The sequence below is a fragment of the Anneissia japonica genome, unplaced genomic scaffold, assembly GCF_011630105.1.
Source record: "Anneissia japonica isolate Jap-2015-1 unplaced genomic scaffold, ASM1163010v1 scaffold287992_len753583_cov170, whole genome shotgun sequence".
NCBI lineage: Eukaryota > Metazoa > Echinodermata > Crinoidea > Comatulida > Comatulidae > Anneissia > Anneissia japonica.
The window spans coordinates 532,814-552,755 of record NW_022723469.1 but is presented as its reverse complement, the minus strand read 5'-3'; the positions used below and the strand labels follow the sequence as shown (position 1 = coordinate 552,755).

The window sequence follows — 19,942 nt, the reverse complement described above, 5'->3', positions numbered from 1 at the left end:
CCAACCTTCGCGCCCTCATCAGGTTTCACTATTCCAAATCTCCTATATAGCCACTGCACATACACGCATCTTCACTGGCTCACATGTAGGATTATCTAAATGATTCTACATACATAATCCTCGTCTTTCTTCTTATCATCTCCGGTATCATATCATCTTCTTCATCGTCATTCATCCTAATTTCTTGTTTGAGAATCTGCATTATAATCCGTATTCCTCCAAATCCTCTTCAGTATCATCCTGGTCTTCAATGTCATTCTAATACTTATCAGCATTATCGTCAGTGTTCCTCCAAATTGTCTTCACTGTTATTTTCATCATTCTAATCTGCATTATCATCAGTAGTCGAAATCGTCTTCAATGTCACCCTCGTCGTCATTGTCATTTTCATCATCCTAACCATATCTGCATTATCATCCTTATTCCTCCAAATCATCTTCAGGTTCTCCCACGTCTTCTTCAACATTCTAATCCTTATTTGCATTATCATCATTCTCATGATCCTAGTCATTTTAATAATTGTCATCATTCTAATAATCTTAATGTCAATCTGCATTGTCATCATCACTATAATCCTTACCATCATCCTAATCATGTTTACTCTGTCATGCTAATCATTATAGTCATTATCTGCATTATCATCGTGGTAAAGTCAGTAGTCATCTTCAACATAATCCTCATGTTCATCTGAACCCTAATCTCTATCTGCATTATCACCCTCCAAATCATCTTCCTTCTAAGCATCTTTACCATCATCTCATCTTCATTGTCATTACCATAATCCCAATCCTTATCTGCACTGTAATCATACACATAATCCCCACCCTCTCCTTCATCCTCAATTCATTTTCAATATCATTATGTCCATCATCATCTTCATACTCATTCTCGTTCTCCTTTATCATGGTCCATTCTCATTATTTTCACCCTTCTTTTTAATCTTTAACCCACGTCATTCACTATGAAGGGGTTCTTTCCAACTCCTGATTTATTGTTTAGTGTGAACAGTACATGACGGCCAATTGAACATAGGCTCCCTGAGGATGTTACAATTTTCATACGTAAATACGAATCAATAACGGCCTCTGACGTCAGTTCGTGTTTCAATCTTGTATGGTATGCTTAAATATATTATGCAGTACAGTATGTAGACTGTGCATAGTGGATTATGTGGGATGTAGATTTTATTGTTACAATACACACTGAGCATGCTAAGCTATGGAAGACTATATTTTGAGGAAATAAACAACATACCATGAATTTATCTGACGGAAGATATATTTTCAATATCGAATGACTACATTTTAGCACCACTTGATTCATCATAATAGTAATATTAATAGCCATATCCTATTTTATATTATGTCAATAAAATATCTTGCTTTCATTTGTTATTTCTGGTCTAAAAATTCCTCACATGCAATGGTGGATCCAGGAATTTGAAATTGAGGGGGCACAGGGATGTACTTCATAGATAGAGTGTATAGACAACTTCAGCCCAATCATGGTTGGGGCTGATGTAAAAAAACTTAGATTACAGCACCTCTAAATGGCCAGAAATTGTACTATCAGACTTATACTTTAATATAATTATTTTTTTCTCCATTTTATAGTTTTGAACAAATAAGGGGCCCCAGGGCGAATGCCACCATCCCCCTCCCACCTCTGAATCCCATCACTGACATGATTGGGGTAAAGTATAACAGCTTTACCAATGATATTTGTGTACATGTTATATTTTATATAAAAAATCTAATTAAAATTAACTGGAAGAGAATACAATTTAAAAAAATTAATTTCTTATATAGTTATCTCGGATTTTATCTCACATTTTTTTTAATTTATTAATTCATATTTCAACCAAAATTAAAGAAATATGGAAATCTTTTATAAATACTTGCAAAACCTTTAAGATTAAAATATACTGTCTAGCTAAACCAAAAAACACCTTTAAAAAATCAATTTAAAAATGTAATTGCATATTAAAATGATCAAATTATGTTACCATTTTTTAACGAGACAAATTATATTTCGCTATGTAACAGACTTATAATACTATAATAGGAACATCAGGAGCAGATCTAGAGAAATATCTGGGTAGGCGGCCAAGCGTCGTTTGAGTTAAGCAATTTTGTTTAGAAATGCTTGCCCAAGACACTGGTACACAAAGATTAAAGACAAAATTTCCTTTTTTGACCAATTTCAAATATTTGAATTTAATTGAAATGGAATTTAAATCTAAAATTTCCTTGTTTTGAAGTACTGTGGTCACCCTTTTTTCTTCTTTTCTTTTACATTTTTTTCGATTCATAAATATAAAAATTAAAGCAATTCAAATATTGATTTTAAATTTTTGTCTCAACACAAATCATCTTTAATTATTTAATTCAATTCAATTCCAATAATTTTTATTCCAATATCAAAAAGTACAATTATCACCAAAAGAAATACAAAGGTAGTAGATATAGGAATAGGTTACAAAATAAGCAAGAAAAATGCTTTAAATATGTAACCCTGCAAAAAAATTAATTAATACATAAAAACACAATATACAAAATTATTAAGAGTATAACATCAAGAAATAACAAAAAAATATTATTCAGTTGCATAATCAAATAATTGCATGTGCAGTAATAATGCATGGAAAGCCAAATGAAAGAAATGAATTATCGTCTCATTGTTTGGCCACGGTCTAATTGTACACAGTAATTTCCTCGCCAGGTGTGATTAGAGAATATCACTTCAATACGAAACCGCTTTATGTCAAAATGCTAATGTTAGAATCGTTCAGAATAATTAAATAAATATAACCCCTTCCTGCCATCTTCAAGAAGCAACATAAATCATTAGTGCTTTGATTTGAAAGAGACAAACCCTTCGCAATGATTGAACAACAACAGCTACAACATAATTATTTTTTTTATTTTTTGTTATATTAATTGTTTACCCTAAAGGCCAAGTATATGTGACATATTCTAGCAAAAAAGAGGCTCTTGTCAATCAAAAATGACATTATTATATCTTTGTATTAAATCTAGGTGAAAATCTAATAATTGATGGAAAAATTGTTAATAACAGATAATAAGTGGCGACAATATGATAATTTATATTTTCAGTCCAACATATATTAAAATGGTTAATACATGGGAATTTCCGCTGATTTAAAGACTTTTCTAGGTGGCATATCCACAAGACAAACATAAACACAAGATGCTCTTCATACACTCATATCAGTCTCATTATGAGACTTAGGGAGTGAAGCTGTTCTTGGTTGTGAGAAAATATCCTGATCAATGAAGGAATTGAACCCAGGAGCCTGGGATTGGAAGGCAAGCATCTCAACCACCAAGCAATTTTCAACTTTAAACTCCCAATAATTCAACTCCACTTCAACAATAGTATATTTCTGTAATGTGTATTACAGTAAGGGTGAGGGGAACCAAAAACTCATTAACATACCACTGATTAAACAATATTTGCATATTGCATAATTTACTACCTCGTTGACAAGCTATTCAACTCCACTTCAATAATTGTATATTTCTGTAATGTTTATTTAAGTATGGGGAAGCGGGAATCCATTGATATATCACTGATAAAATTTGCATATTGCTGTTAATTTACTACCTCGTTGACAACGCTTACCATTGTGTTTTTGATGTGGTTTCGCACAGGCTTCTGGAGAAAAAAAACACAAGAATAACTTTAATTATATTAATCACAACAACAGGCAGTCTCAGCTACTTTAATATAAACTTTAATTAAAATCTAGATTTCTCTGGACATTGATGGATAAGTCTTTTCTTTTTCACGTATAATAATCTAAAATGGGATTGGATAAATTCCTTGTGGCTATATGTCGCACGTTAGTAAAGATTAACAATGGAAGAAGTGAAAAAAAGAAATTCCTATATAAAAAGGCAAGACTCTTTTATACTTTGTTTTGCATACTAATTTTTTTTTAGATCACCAGAGGGCAGCAAAACAAATAAAAATACAATTTTATTTTCATTTAGCAAACAAAGTTTATTCAAAAATATCTGAAACAGCAGAGAAATTAAAAATAAAATTGTAATGATGAATGTAAACAGTGTAGTAATTGGAATTGTTAAATTTATTTTTGTTGATATTGATGTTTCTTATTGCAGCTCCTGCTTGCAACCATCTTTTATCACTGTCTCCATCATCATTGTCATCATCATCACTATTACCATTATTGTTTTTGTTGTGTTTTTTTTTTTCTTTATTATGGGAATGCATGCAAAAGAAATACTTACTTTAGAAGGGGGAGAGGACAGGAGGTATGTGTTGCACTCAGGTGATGGTGTCTGCTCAAAATCAACAAGGGGCTTTCGCTGATACTGCCTCCGGTGCATATGGTCCACTTGAGTTAGGTAGTAAGTTCCGGGGAAGAGGTCTTCTATAGATCCCTGTGGTGTATAGTCGCCTGTAATGTTATTTAGAAGTAGTTAAAGTTGTTATTCTTATTTTTTATGCAAAAATGTAGAACTACTCTATACACACCTATCCACTCAATAACATAACAGTCATTAAATATTTGAATCTATTAACTATGCTTTTTACAATAGACTTATTGTTTGTACGTGTATTTATTTATGTAAAATACAAAGTACAGGGTACATCGATATTGATAAATGTATGTAAAAAAACAGTATAGCTAATAAATATAAAAAAAGTGTGATTAAGATTATCAAAGCAAAACATTTACAATATTGGAAATTTAGTAAACATAAGAAGAAATATAATGTAACTTCAAGATAAAAGTATAAAATTAAAGTTGAATAGTTATATTACAAGCATCACCATAAAACAAATATATATATACAGTAAAACTTGGCAACTTTGCCTAACTTGAATAATTTGTAAGTCTATCTTATTTTAAATGCAAAATTGTTGTGTTTTCCATTAATTAACAATCTGTATGTCAAATTTTATCTAAGTCCAACAGCAAGTACACTCGCGACATAGAGGATGGAAGACTGCTTTATAAACCAATTCTCTTTATGAGGCTTAGAGAGTGGAGTTGTCTTCGGTCATCAGAAAAAGTCCGGTTGTGACAGCATGTGATGACTTACATAAATGGTGTGTGCGTTCCCTGTGATCCATTAACGCTGTGAACTCTTTTGCACTAACGCACTTCCTTTGGTCTAGCCTTTTATTGAGATCATCTAGGCTAGCTTTCAACTTGTACAGCCTGGAGCCTACAGAGGCATCTGAGCTAACCCTAAGTGAGAACATGGATGCTGCTAGCCCCGACCCATACGAAAACAAGCCGATTCGTTTGTTCACTAGGTCAGCCAATGAAGCACTGAAAAAAGAAATACAGTTTTGTTTGAACATGAAATAAATTCTTGTCAGTAAACCAATAAATATATGTACTGTCTTTGATGTTTCGATCCGTATCATGACGTTGAATCAAGTATCAACGGATCTTCATCAATGACTGGTTTGCTAGTTGTTGACGATTCCCAGTGTTGTGGGTGATTCTGGGTGTTGTGGGTCATTCCCATTAACAGTACATATATTGATTGGTTTTACTTGCAAGAATTTATACTAAAGTATGTTCATAAATCACAGAAACCTGATGAAACTTATTTGAACTAGTATTTTGTTTTTAGTGATTTTGTTAGCTGTTAATTATTATGCAAAAACATTGTTTTTTTTTATGTTTGTTACAGTATATAAACCAGTGGTTTGGTTTCCAAAAGAGAATTTTATTAGCCAGAAATGCAAAATCAGAAGATCTAAGTTTTCCATAATCAATTTAAAGGAAGAATCGGAAAGATGCTGTAAGAATTTAAAAAAAAAATTAAAATTAAAAAAAAAATCTTTGTTTTTGTCATTGCTATTTAACAACTTCAGGCATCTTCATTGCTGCTGCAATCATAATTATAGTTATCATCATTGCTATTGTCCTCATTATCACCATTGTATTTTTTTTTACACCACAATATCTTGGGACCATATAAGGCGGAGATGTTGAGAAAAATACATCTTGCCTTTTTACAAGCTTTGAACCCAGGATCTTGGGAATGGAGGGCAGGCAACCAACCACCAAGCTATACCACTAGTCCTGATCCATTGATCAGACCACCATATAATCAGTGGCATGCTTAGGAGTCTTGGAATGGGGGGGGGGCTCGATGATTAAGTTAGGGGTGCTAGGTCGCAGAATAAGTTGGTTTTTAACTACTTCAGGTTGATAATTTTTGATTTGGACATTTTCTTTGGGGAAAGAGGGAAAGCTTTATTTTTTTTTAGGAAGAGGGAGGGAATGGGCTCCACGCCCTACCTAGATACGCCACTGTATATAATTTGTGTGTGAACAATTAGTTACCTTGCTATGACCGATGCTAACCCACCATACAGTGAAGGTGTGTACATATTTCCTACGTTATTTGCTAGAAGTAGTGATGGTTTGGTTTTCTTCTCAAATTGCTCTTTACTGCACTTGACACAGGCCTTCTCAACTTCCTTATTATGGAATGTATCCTCAAGCTTTATACCTCTAAAAAAAAAAAAAAAAATCACAAATTGGAAAATGTCCATCTTGGAGAAACTGAGAAGAGTTGGTGGCAGCAAACACTATACAGCAGATGTGTGCAAAATAGGGAGGCACTAAATATATGGTAGTATCATCTGATCATGCTATGTCAATTTTTAAAAGTAAAAAAAAAACATCCAGGTCTCCACTTCAATGATTGGATGTCACACAATAAATGACCAACAGTCAGAAATTTGGGCAGCTAAAACAAAGCTCCGTGTGCCATTTCCTATATTCCAAAGAAAGAGCATAATGGAAAAGGACCAGTGAACATGTGGTTTAATGAATACACAGGTTGCTTATAATAAATTTTAACCAACTGTGCTAAAATAGGCCCAAAATAGGCCAAATAATATGTACATGCTAAATATTGGTATAAAGAAAATTCAAGAGTGATATATGTGACATAGATGACCCATAATCATAATTTTTCTTAATTATGGTGCCATGGTGGGGCTGAGGTGGTATAGACTGTCCATTTGTGGAAGTCCCTCCTTGGTCTCCCTCTATTTCGAATTCCTGGATCTGCCAGCCACTGATATTCTTGTGGAATATTCATTGTCACATGTTTATTGGGAATTTACAGAACCCTGTGCAATGGTAAAAATACCTGAATGCATCGAGGCCAGCATATCGACAACCCTCATCAGTGTCTGGATTCGACTCTTGTAAAAAGTCATTCAACATCAATCTTCCTACAGACTTTTGGACCAGTTTGCAAAATGGAGTGTGGAAACATATATAATCAAAGTGTTCTAATGAAACAACATCTTCCAAACCATCTGAAGAGAGGATGAAGAAAAAAAAACAATTTAATTCAATGCAGGCTAAAATTGTTCTATTATGCTTAAAAATGGAATTATGGCCTTTAGTTTGTTTTCAAAAATCATCATAGCGATTTTTTTTTTCTTTTTGTGCAGGGAAATGGCACAAAATGTAGCATTACAACCCTTAATAAATATTAATAAAGCTTATTTCAGAAATTTTAAAAATATTTTAGTTAAATTTTCAGCAAAATCTGAGATAGTCACCTGTTTGACTTGCCATGATTAAAATATATTGATGTTATTGATGTTAATAATATTTTAGTTTTATAGAACACAGTATTCACTATTACCTGCCTGTGCTTCACATCATTACATTCAATAAAAACTTATTTCAAAATTTTTAAAAATATTTTAAATTTTCAGCAAAATCTGAGATAGTCACTGGATTGACTTGCCATGATTAAAATATATTGATAGTTAAAATAATATAATTTTGTTTATAACAACAATGTTAATAATATGTTAGTTTTATAGAACACAGTATGTATGCACTATTATCTGCCTGTGCTTCACATCATTACATTAGCCACTAGATACTATGTAACATATACCTGGGGTGTATTATCTATAACGTTGCAGCAAATAATCGACAATTGTACCTAAGATCAGGTACCCCCTCCTTGGAAGAGAGAGAAAAAGTGGATAAAGAGGCATCGCCCAAAAACACTAATGACCAACCTGAGATTCGATCCCAGACAATTCTGTTAACTTACTTCTAAGTACTTTATCGCAATAACGCTTGTAGCATTTGTCTAGAGCGTCAAGATAACATTGCACGGAGAGCTTTCCATCTACAACCGGATATTCAGATGATAAATTTGGTTTGAAGAAGTCGTAAGCATGTTGCATATGGATAGCACGTAAACCTGAAAAAAAAAACAATAGTATCAACAATATTTTTAACTTTGAAATATTGTCGACATAAAATTCACTAATCAGCAACTGACCTGTTGATATTTAAAATGGTCTACTTTCGGCCAAAGATTTCATTGATGACTTACGTAATTTACATATCTATATAATGATTTACTTGATTTTTCATGATATATATTTTGAACTCTATGTATTCTACTGTGTAACTTTTTTCAGATTTTATTGAACATTTTTGAAAATAATTGATTTTCATTCTATAGCACTTATTATGGAACTTATCACTGATGACAAAGGAACAACTCCATATTATATATGATATTATTATTATTATACAAGAGGTTACTCCAATGTAGGCCTCTATCTGTCAAAGTGGACAATAATACCTCACAAGTATTATTCAGCAGACATTCAAAATATTATCTGCAAAGAGGACCTTTAGAAAAACAATGACAAGGTAACCCTAACGTCCATAATGATTTCCTTCCTAACTTCACATAACATTTAACTATATACATGTTATGTATCCTTACTCATTTAAAACACCGTGCGGCACGGTATATGCTAGTTTTAATAATATAACCACACGAGATTACAAAATTCCCTCACCTCTTTCAAAAACAAGCGGTGCATTTGGACCGAGTAGCATAGCTAGAGCGCCTCCACCGCCTGTGGGTCTTGCATTTCCTTTGGCATATACAGCTATGTCCCCAGTAACCACCACTGCATACCGACCTACAAGACAACACGCCACAACAAATTGATGGGATTTAGAGGAAAATAATTAATAATACAGTACTGATACCGTGATAACCAGATAAAATGCTTTTAGCCAATGGACTAGTATATGTGGACAAGCAGGTCCCTTCGTGTCTTGCTACCTGGTCACCTGGTGCAACTCTCGTTGTCCACAACAGGGGTCGTTAGTACCAGAACACCGGGGTATCCCCGTACTCGTCTCAAATGATGAACTGGGTACTTTATAGTGCACACCAGCCAAAGAGTACACTGGGCCTATGGTTTATATAGTCCTTATCTGAAAATACTTGTTCTACTACCAGAACCATAGGCGAGTGTGCCGTTCAAACCAGAATGGCACACTGATACGCCTGTAGGTTGCGGCGCCCCTGCTAACTGCTCAGCCATTCGACTCGCCTATTTTATTTTTTAACGTTAACAACATAATTATAGAGGTTGACCCTTCATAGTAAAGACAATTTTACATGTATATCATTTTCCTATGATTATGACGTCATTTGATTTAATACGTGAAAATATTTTGTTATCGCATACACGATAAATCATTATCGAATCGTGCTAGTGTGAAAACCTCTCTTTCTTTCTTTCTTTTATTTTCTATACTAACAACTGCTTTTTAGCTTCTTATCGTTGATCGTTATCGTCATAGTGTAAACAGGCCTTTAAGGTTTTTATAAGTCCTGTATCAAATATAGAATTATAGGAATATATCATACTAACCATCCCATGAACTGGATTCAATCCAATTGACTGCATTAAAGAGGGCAGATGTACCACCAAAACATGCGTTCACTGTGTCCACTCCTTCAATGCTAGTGTTACCTGAATCTTGAAACAATTGCATTAAAACAGTTTTTACACTTTTCGACTTATCAATAATTGTCTCTGTGCCGACTTCTAGCCTGCCTATAGAGTCATACGACAACTGATTTCTCTCCATCAGACGCTGGACAACAGTTAGACAAAGGGAATTAATGTCTTCTCTGTCGGTACAAAAACCCATCTTGGCCTGGCCTAGCCCGATCGTGTATTTCCCTTTAGACACACCATCACAAATTTCTAGATCCTCTTGGTCTACGTACTGCGAGGGGAAGTACACTTCCATTGCAATGATTCCTACATCTTTTGGCCAGCGTGTGTCTGACATCTCTTTGTTGTATGGCATTACTTTTTCCACCGAGAAAGAACTGAAACTACAAAAAAAAAGTTAATGCTAATCAATCAATCTTTATTCCACAATTTTTTTTTTTGTTCAAAAACCAACTAATAAATAAAAAATAATAAAGTAAAAAGAATAATAATAATAACAATCAAAACTTGGAAAAAAAATATAAGGGAATACTAATATTTATAATTAGTGCTGACACTCCATAGAGTGTGCATACCTCTGCCCTGTGTTTGGATAGTGAACAATACACAGGTCTTGTACTGGCGATTCCATTATTTTATTTTATGCGTCAGGGTAAGTTCATGGAACAAAACAAATCAAATTTCCATGACCTTGCCCTTTGACATTTCCTTTCCAAAAGTAAATCATCTCTTTCTTAGATTACTATGTACTATTTCGCTAAGTTTTATGATGATCCATTTCTTAATATTTTTTTGCATAATCTTGCTAACAGCCAGACAGGGTGGATACATAACCACATTTGTTAGGTAATAATTGGCTACTTGCCAACAAAAAACAAAACCTATTGCATATATACATTATGAAGAGAGCTGATTATCTGATTATAAGCAGATTAAAAATGAGTGTGATTTGAATGAACTGTTACAGCGACTTGGGACCCCTGAAATGTGCAGATGGATTTCGAGGTCTACTTTTTGCGCAGACGATATAGCCCATCAAAGGCCTTTTTTTTAAGGGTCTGGCTATACGGTATAATAATTATATTAATTTTGCTACAGATCCAGAAATTTCAGACATAATTATTTAATAAACAATATATTTTAGAGCCTTATTATGTAAAAAAAAAAAAAAAACCATTATAATACCCAAACATTTACTGTATAAGGCGCCAATTCCAAATTGAATATGATCAAAGGCGCGAGCGTTATTACCCCTAGTCACTGGATAACGTACAATGGCAAACCGAGTACTGTAACCTTCTCTGCTCCCTGGGGAGTATCCCTAGTCGTTCGCTACTTCTTTAGCGCACGAAACTAGAACATTCAATGCCACAAAATCCTACCAGGTACCCATTTATACTCCTGGGTAGAGAGAGACAAACGTAGATAAAGTGCTTTGCCCAAGGACACAAGCGACTTGCAAAGCAATAGTTTTTTAGAACCCCTGACCTCAAGGTTTGGAGTCCAAGCCATAATCGATGCACCAACCGCTTCTACATATGATAATGACGTATAATTAGTAAATTGACACTGTTTACAATCTGTAGGGATGGAATCTGAATAGGCCTGGGGCAGGTCTAGGATAGTACTGTATGTATAAAAAAAATATTAAACTGACTGGACGTCTACCATTTTGATGGATATAACGACATGGAAAAGGTTTAAAAAAACAAATTTAGTCGGTTGAATTTTGTAAGTATTTATTTTTGCTAAAATTTGGTTGCAAGCATTATACAATTCTTGTTGACATTTTTCACTAATCCGAATCACTAAATAATCATAAATTTTTAGTTTTTTTAATAATATTTCAATAATTTTTTTTACAGACGCTGGATGACATATTGAGAATGCATTTGGTTCATCTGCTCTTTTACACCAACAAAACTGTGTTTCATGCATGGTGTTCAAACCGGCTTAACAATTAATCTAAGCACCATTATTTCAGTTTTCCAAAAGCTTTCTCAAATGCAAGACGATGTGTTGGACTTCAGCCCACATCATTTGTAGTCATGCACCTGGTCAATAATATATTTTAAATGTATTGTGACAAATTTGTAATATACAAGTTAAGCCTCAGCTTTTAGCTACCGTGTGTATCTATGGGGTGCTCAGGGTGTAAGCCCTACCGCTATAAATAGCTTGCACCCTAGGCACCACCCACCCACTGAAAATGTCCAATGTAAAAAAATGTGTTCCTCCAGGCCATTCATCTGTTGTATGCCCATATATAGTCATGATGTGCCTATACAGTATATGGTCATAGTGTGAGTAAGAAATTCAAAAAAATATATTTCGAGCTCTATTTATTTAAGGAATAAGTTTAGGTTCTGTTCTTTGATTCTATTTACATCATTATACAAAATAGTGTAATATTTTACCAAAATGGCTGCAGAGCAGCATCGGTCCTATTCACAGATGCTTTCCTTCTTTTTGAATTCTTCGCCTTCAATTCCGTATACTTCTTTTGAAGGCAACTATATCGCTCTCTCAAAGTGTCATTTTGGATGTTGAAGTTGTAGGATAACTGGAGTCAGCACTCCTCTTCGCTTCAGTCATCTCATTGTAACAGACAAAGGTGAAGATAGTGTTGTAACTGCAATAGTAGAAGTTGATTCAGTTTGTACTGTGCTAGATGAACCAAATACAGACGTAGATGGTGTTACAATATGTGGAGTTGTTTCCGTCAACTCTCGGCTAACTGACAGCTCTGCTGACGTGTCCTGTTCTTGTTTTTCTTTCTCGTGTCTTTACTTCTCATCGCATACAGCGACTAACTTTGAAACTTCCTTCTCTCTGCTTATATGCTTGTACTTCTTTATTGTTCGATTTACAAGTACATGAATTTTATGCAATGCAATCTTCAAGCCCATGTGGTCATCAAAAAACCTTCTGGTTGATGCATAACATTTTGACTCCTGCAAGAACCTTAAGACCACATGACCATTTAGCAAGTCTTCAGCATCTACAGGGATCTCTTTATACCGTTCTTCGAGCAAGAGACGTAATTTGCCTGGTGGTACTGAATGCATAAACTTGCACTTCTTCTTCCCCGGCATTATAAGAATATCTGCGAAAATAAGAAAAAAATCATAAAAATAAATTAGAAATAATAATAAAAATAATAATAATAGTAATAATAAATAACAATAATAATAATAATAATAAATAATTAATAATAAATAACATATATACCTGTAATTAATAATAATTAATAATAAATAACATATATAATAATAATAATAATAATTGTTAGAGTTTTGTATTCTTGTGCAATTTTTATATTTTTTATATATATTTGAACTGCAATTGATATTTTTGATATTGAATTCTTTTCAAATTATTGTAAATAAAATTTTTTGTAAAATAATTATAATTTTAATTAATATTTAATTAAATTTGTTGTAAATTAATTTTTTGTAATTACTTTAATTTTAATTAATATTTAATATTTAAAATATTTTTATATATGATATTTATAATTATGTAATGAGTAGATGCGTTACAACTTCTTTGCTTTTGTAATTTGATGTTTCTTGGTGTTGACGTGTTTATGACAGATTCAAGAAACATTTCTGTTTATATATTTTTATATGTGAATAGACCAATAAAGCTTATCTCAGCTTAAAATAACAATAACAACAACAGTGGGCCTGTTTCTGCTTGCAAGAAAAAACGTTTTTTAAAACGGTTTTTAATAAAAACGTTTTTTTTTCTGCCTGTAGAAGTGGTACCACTGACAAAAAAACGTTTTTTTCTGATCGAAAAAAACAGTTCGAAAACACGCAATTCATTCCGTGTGCGAATGAAAAAAAAAATGTTTTTTATGGGTTTTCAGCTGCAACTAAATAGCAGTCGCGATTTGACCTCGCTGTGTGAAATGTTGAAGCACGAACCACAACCGACACAACTTGCAGAGATTCGTGCGAAGTAAAACATACTGAAGAAAATTATGTGGAACAAAGAAATTACCAAATTTGTGATAACTTTGTGGGGAGAGGAAAAGGTGGGAGGCAGGCTAAAGGACAGCAAAAGAGATACCCACATATACAAGAACATCGTAAAGAAAGTACAAGAAGAATTCGGAGTTAAACTGACATCAGTGCAAGTCACCAATAAATTGAAGCGGTTGCAACGGGCCTACACATTGGCTAAGGACCATAATAGTAGGTCTGGTAGAGACAGAATAACTTGTCCATATTATGACGTGTTAGATAATATTCTGGGGGATCGTGACATGCACGATCCTCCCTACTGTACGTGATGGAAGGCGGCATTCTGGGATAAAATGATGTCATCACAACAACGACAACACATTTAAAAACCGTTTTTCTTGTAGTCGAAAATTGGTTACAACCTAGTTTTTGTTTATAAACAGTTATTTGAACCGTTTTTTTTTAAACTTTTTTTTTTGGCATTCTTCAGCAGAAACAGGCCCAGTAATTATAATAATAATAATAATATGATAATTATAATAATAAATAATTAATAACAAATAATAAATACAATAATTATAAAATAACAAAAACAATAATAAATATAATAATAAAACAACAATAACAACAAAATTATAATAATAATAATATAATAATTATAATAATAAATAATTTATAACAAATAATAAATACAATAATAATAAAATAACAATAACAACAAAAACAATAATTATAAAATAATAAAAACAATAATAAATATAATAATAAAATAACAATAACAACAGAAACAATAATTATAAAATAATAATAATAATAATAATCATAATTATAATAACAATAACAGTATAAAAATAATATTGATATTGTGATGATGAAATGCATTATTAAAATAATTTTTTAATTTATTTTAAAAATACTGGAAACAAAATCTATACCTACCAAAATGACAATATCTTAATTCACAAAGTCTTATTTTTGCCAGATGAGTCAATTGCAAAACAGTACAGTAGTATTCTAGAAAATGTAAAGAACTTAACTGTAAAAACATAAAGTTATGAAGCAACAGGACAATGACGTCATTCTAGACATTCATCAGAATGTTTAGTGTTGATCAAAAGACACCCAAAATTCATATTTGTTATAACAAATTCCATAAAATTATGTAGCCACAAAAAGTGACAAATGGTATTATTTGTTGTTCTAGTGGCTGGAAAGTTCTATCACGGTTCTATCAAGAATTATGGTATATAGACGATCATCAGACGCCATTACCCAGCGATAATAAATGTATGTATAGTAGACTTGGCTACAATGGCAGTTGTTAAAATTCCTTAATATTTGGTCAAAATATAAATTACTTATCTAACATTAGGTTATAAACTTTAGACAGTTCAACTTACCATACTGCTAAAAAAGGAGACTTTATTCGAGAATTTCAGATGTCAGCTACAGTATAAATAAAAGATGCATGAAAACAAAACAAATGTGACCTTTTACTTGACGTTTAATCTGCATATTAATGAATGACATCATCAATATCCAATCAAAAATGGATATTTTTTAAACTCAACGCCCCGACAAGGCAGTGCAAGCCCACTGTTGTACGAGTGACCAAAACCAAGGAAGTGTGATCTCACGATTTGTAAGTAACATTTTACTTAGCAGGCCTATTAGGCATGTTCAGCAGATTAGCATTGCGATCAGTAACAAATGCATCACCCAACAAAAGCACCCAATCAAATCGTAGTCCGTGAATCTGCGTCAATTGACATCTTCAAGAAGCGACTCAAAACTTTTCTATTTGCCTCTGTATAACTATTTTTTTTTTTTTTTTTTCAAATTCTCTGTTTCACCTCGCTAGCTAGTGTTGTTTGGTCCAGGTTAGGAGGCACCTGATCAAGACTTAACCGATGCTAACTGGAGGTCATAAACACAGATCCCTGGTTGGCGGTAATGGTGCTAGCTTGGTGTTTATTGCTTTTTTTTCTGGCTTTTTTCTTTGTTTTCTTGACTACAATATTGTCTAGCGCATAGAGACCTCGTTTATTTGCGCTGTATAAATCCATCTATTATTATTATAATTATTAATTCATTCGTGTGTGAAATCTCACCCCCACTTACTAATAGCAATTTATTTATTTATTGATTGGGTATTTCAATCTGTATTATTATACAGTACTTCCGCCGAAAGATATTGAAGTATACACGCACAATTAAAATATATCATATACTAGCCTAGGCCTAGCTAGGCCAAGGGCTAGCTAGGCCTAGGCCTACTACAGTATATAGATACGTGATTATTAGCAATTGCGAGCGTGATATCGTGGCACCGCTATCATTTTTGCCAGTGACTCGACTTTTGCAACAGCCCACTATTGTTTTCACTGCAGAGGTCGTATTTAATTTTTTCCTGTAAGCGGAAAATAGTGATGACGTAGTTCACATGTTCCTCTTTCACCTAGTCATCAAATCAGTCTTTTCCGACTTCGGGAAGTGAGTTAATTTATTGCCGTAAGTTTGAGTTGTCAAAAACATTCAATTTGCAAAGGAATTGCTTGAATTTGCAATTTTTTTGTCACGTACCTACAGTATACCTCTATTTGTAATAATACTGATGGAAAGTCTAGGCCACAGTCCTGCTAGTTTTTCGGACTTTCTAATATGGAACCGTCTTAAGATGTTTTGCATTTGGAGACGTACTAACTAAATGTTTATGCCTACGTAGGCTCCACCCAGTTTCTAATTCATAATACACAAAAGAATAAAATAGGTCTGATACAAATTACAAAGAACTCAAAGCACAGCAGAAACCTTCTGTAGACCATGGAGTTATAAATAATTATAACTCCATGTGTAGACCAGCATCAAGACAAATATCCCACCCATTGTGCACCCCACCACCTTACAAATGGTTGGTACTGTATGATCAACTGTTGGGTGGCTTTTAACGAATACAGATCATTTCGGTCGCGCTTCATTTCGGTCGCGATTTGTTTTCAACAAATATATGGAGTTGCGAAAACGCCAAATTTAATATAACTAGACCTACAGTAATTATCATTGTAAGTTCGTCAATCGGTTTATCATACTGTTTTTTATTTGTTTTGTTTGTCTTTCAACAACATAGGCTACTTAAAAGCAAATAAGATGAATACTATTATTACTAAACTAAATTTCAATTAATATTATGGTATTTAATGGTTATTTTCTAGTTTGCTGCATTCCCAGTACAATGTTAACTCCTTTATCGGACAGTTTTTATTTTCGTTTTGTTATAGATCCTACGCTTCCTACTACATACGAATACAGCAAATAAAATGAATACAGTACAGTACTAAAAATTTGGTATTGTTTTTTGATATGATATTATTTATAAAATAATGTAAATAAATATTTATAAATTATATTTAATATTATATATTGTCTCTTATACACATCTAGATGTGTATAAGAGACAGATATATAGTTTTTAGGTATACTGTACTGTATCCTATATGCTTATATAAAATCATATATAAAATATATATATTCACATTTATGAACTGGGCAGGGGCATCAAGGAAAATTAAAGATTTCAAGTGAAGAATGATAATGTGTGTATTATTCGTTTATTTCTTTAATTGTGTTTCCCTCAATTCTTTTGGTACGAAATGTTTTATCCAAACTCTAGAAGCTGCAAAAAAAAAAAAAAATTTAATGTATAAAAAGATCGGATTAACTATTGTAATGATTATTGTTTTAACTAAATTATGAAATAGATTTCAGATGGTAACAACATTCAATTCAATTAAAATTAAAGATACATTTTATTGACCAAATTATTAAAGTAAAGTAGGCCCTATATGAAAACGCAACAAAAAGAATAGCACATACTAAATTCCATTGTTTCAATCATAAGATTATGTTTCAATCATGAATATATCACCGTAAATGGAAGAAAGAGAATTATGTTAACAGTAGTAGAAAGATAAAATGTTGTTAGTAGAAAGATAGCAAAACGAAAAAAAAAATACTTAGGCCTATGATAAACTGATTGACGAACTAATTATTATAGGGCCTAGGTATATTAAATTTTGCGTTTTCGCAACTCTTTCAGCGCTCCATATATTTGTTCGAAATTAAACCGCGACCGAAATATGGCGCGACCAAAACAAAGCGCGACCGAAATGATCGGCTACCCTTTTGACAGGGGTGGCTTTCTTCTTCTGATTTCTTAGGAATAAACCTAGGCGCTAATGCACTTTAGTACTCCACCCTAACCCTATCCTTACCAATAACATAGCAATACTGCAGCTGAGGCCTATGCCTACACACGCCTGTAATAGGCTAAGTCTAGCCTAGCAAAAAAGTAGGCTTAGCCTAGTTAGCTACCCGATACGGCATCACTTCCCTACTCTAGGAGGCTGCCCTGCCCTAGCCTAGGCGCTTTAGGCCAACTTCGGCCGCGCCCTGTCGAACACCAAAATGTATGGAGCGCCCTTTGAGTGCTTTGCCGATTGGAAGTTGAATGCGTGCTATTGTTTGTCACGCTGATATACAGTGGTTGAATGAGCGCTATTATATCTATTCAATTTTTAACCTCAAGTTCAGAAACACTCAAGCTTACATTGTTACAGATAGGCCTATACACACAGAATATGTCGCAACAATTAATATTAACAGTGTGTTAAGATTTCAGTGATAAAATTATATAATTTGTGAAAAAAATTGTAAGGAATTAAACATGGCAAACTTTGCGCTGCCACTTACACCATGGTTAACACAAGCAACATATTTGCAAGATTTTTAAAAATTTTGACGATAATAATTGTTAAAGGTAAACATTATTGCTTGTTATCGATTATAGATCTCATTTTTTACATGTGCACTTTTTTACTATTCAGTAATGTAAATATAAAGACCTGAATTTTAAATCACCAATAAATTAAATATTTGATTGAGTAAATTAATTGATTGGCTTTAATGATATAAAGTGTATGTACATTAAGGGCATGAGAATAGAGAGATATTCCTAAAGAATTTTTATTGACTAATGATTGACAAATTTACTCTAGATTTCTTTTTCCCACTCGTAAATAACACACGTTGTTTGTGCATGTGTATCATTCTAAATTTTATTTGACGAAATTCTATTTTGTGGATAAAGGAAACTGACGAAATATGAATAAAAATACAGTAAAAAATGCGTTTTGTAGTCTATTAATAAATAAAATACTGGAGCTTATACTTATACTGGAAATATGAATTACTGTACAATGAATAGGCCTACAGTTTCAAATTGTATAATGAATAACAATACTGTTCTGAAAAACAAATAAAATACTGAAGCTTTACAATTCTTCAATGTTAAGACACTTAAAAATAAATCCACATACCTGAAATAAATAAGTAAATAATACTGTACATGAAAGCAATTATTATATACATACAATACCTAAAATAAATACGTAAATATTACTGTGCGACATGACAGCAATTATTTAGTTTAGCAAACGCTTAAAGTTAGGCATACGCCACCACAGCATGCGGTGTGGGGAAATGCCCAACTGGCGCTCCATATAAATCTCCCACAGCCGAAGATGTCGGCGGCCGAAGAAGTCATATCCCGCCTAGGCTAGGTAAGCTAGGACTAACATAGGACTCCTGCAATAGCAGGAACTCACCGTAATTGTCCAACAATTAAAAGATTAAATTGTTGTTTTCTCCCTGCGTATCTTATTACTTTATAAGATGATCATCGATATTTGGCAGGCTTAAAATAATGACTCCCACACTCGGATTAATAAAATAAATCCGTCGATGATTTTACCACACGTGATTCTTTCCGATTTTTCTTAGCTCTGTGCATGGTAAATAGCGCCTCGAGCGGCGATGCGATCTAGCATGGTCATAGAGATATAATGGTAAGCATAGAGATCACTCGGCAACAGATCCCTTTGACGCGACAAACCTTGTGTTCCCCGCTTTTGGATCGCGCGCGGGCGTGTTACCCTATAATTCACATTTTTTTTTTAGCAACAACTTGGCAACGACATGCATTTATACGCTTCCAGCAGAGCAGTTGTGCAATAAAACGTTTGATTTTAACCCATTAAATATCTTTATAATGAACAATGTTCCCCTGATTAGATTTTTTCGGG

The 19,942-nt window shown here is 33.1% G+C and overlaps 1 protein-coding gene across 3 annotated transcripts; it reads right to left on the bottom strand.

The window, feature by feature from the left end:
• Positions 1–1,260: 1,260 nt before the first annotated feature.
• On the bottom strand, positions 1,261–19,620 carry LOC117112218 (hydroxymethylglutaryl-CoA synthase 1-like). Of its 3 annotated transcripts, XM_033255294.1 has the most exons (12): positions 19,466–19,617; positions 15,203–15,248; positions 14,742–14,816; positions 12,249–12,937; positions 9,742–10,214; positions 8,872–8,997; positions 8,106–8,258; positions 7,176–7,347; positions 6,359–6,529; positions 5,097–5,329; positions 4,278–4,447; positions 1,261–3,678 (listed from the first exon to the last, which is right to left on the bottom strand). In XM_033255294.1, the coding sequence occupies exons 5-12, from the start codon at positions 10,184–10,186 to the stop codon at positions 3,616–3,618; spliced, it is 1,533 nt and encodes a 510-aa protein (XP_033111185.1). In that variant the 5' UTR covers positions 10,187–10,214; positions 12,249–12,937; positions 14,742–14,816; positions 15,203–15,248; positions 19,466–19,617; the 3' UTR covers positions 1,261–3,615. The 3 variants fall into 3 exon arrangements, with proteins under 3 accessions (XP_033111185.1, XP_033111184.1, XP_033111186.1); XM_033255293.1 differs by lacking the exons at positions 12,249–12,937; positions 14,742–14,816; positions 15,203–15,248 and having other exon boundaries at positions 19,466–19,620; XM_033255295.1 differs by lacking the exons at positions 12,249–12,937; positions 14,742–14,816; positions 15,203–15,248 and having other exon boundaries at positions 9,742–10,208.
• Between the last annotated feature and the right edge of the window lie 322 nt (positions 19,621–19,942).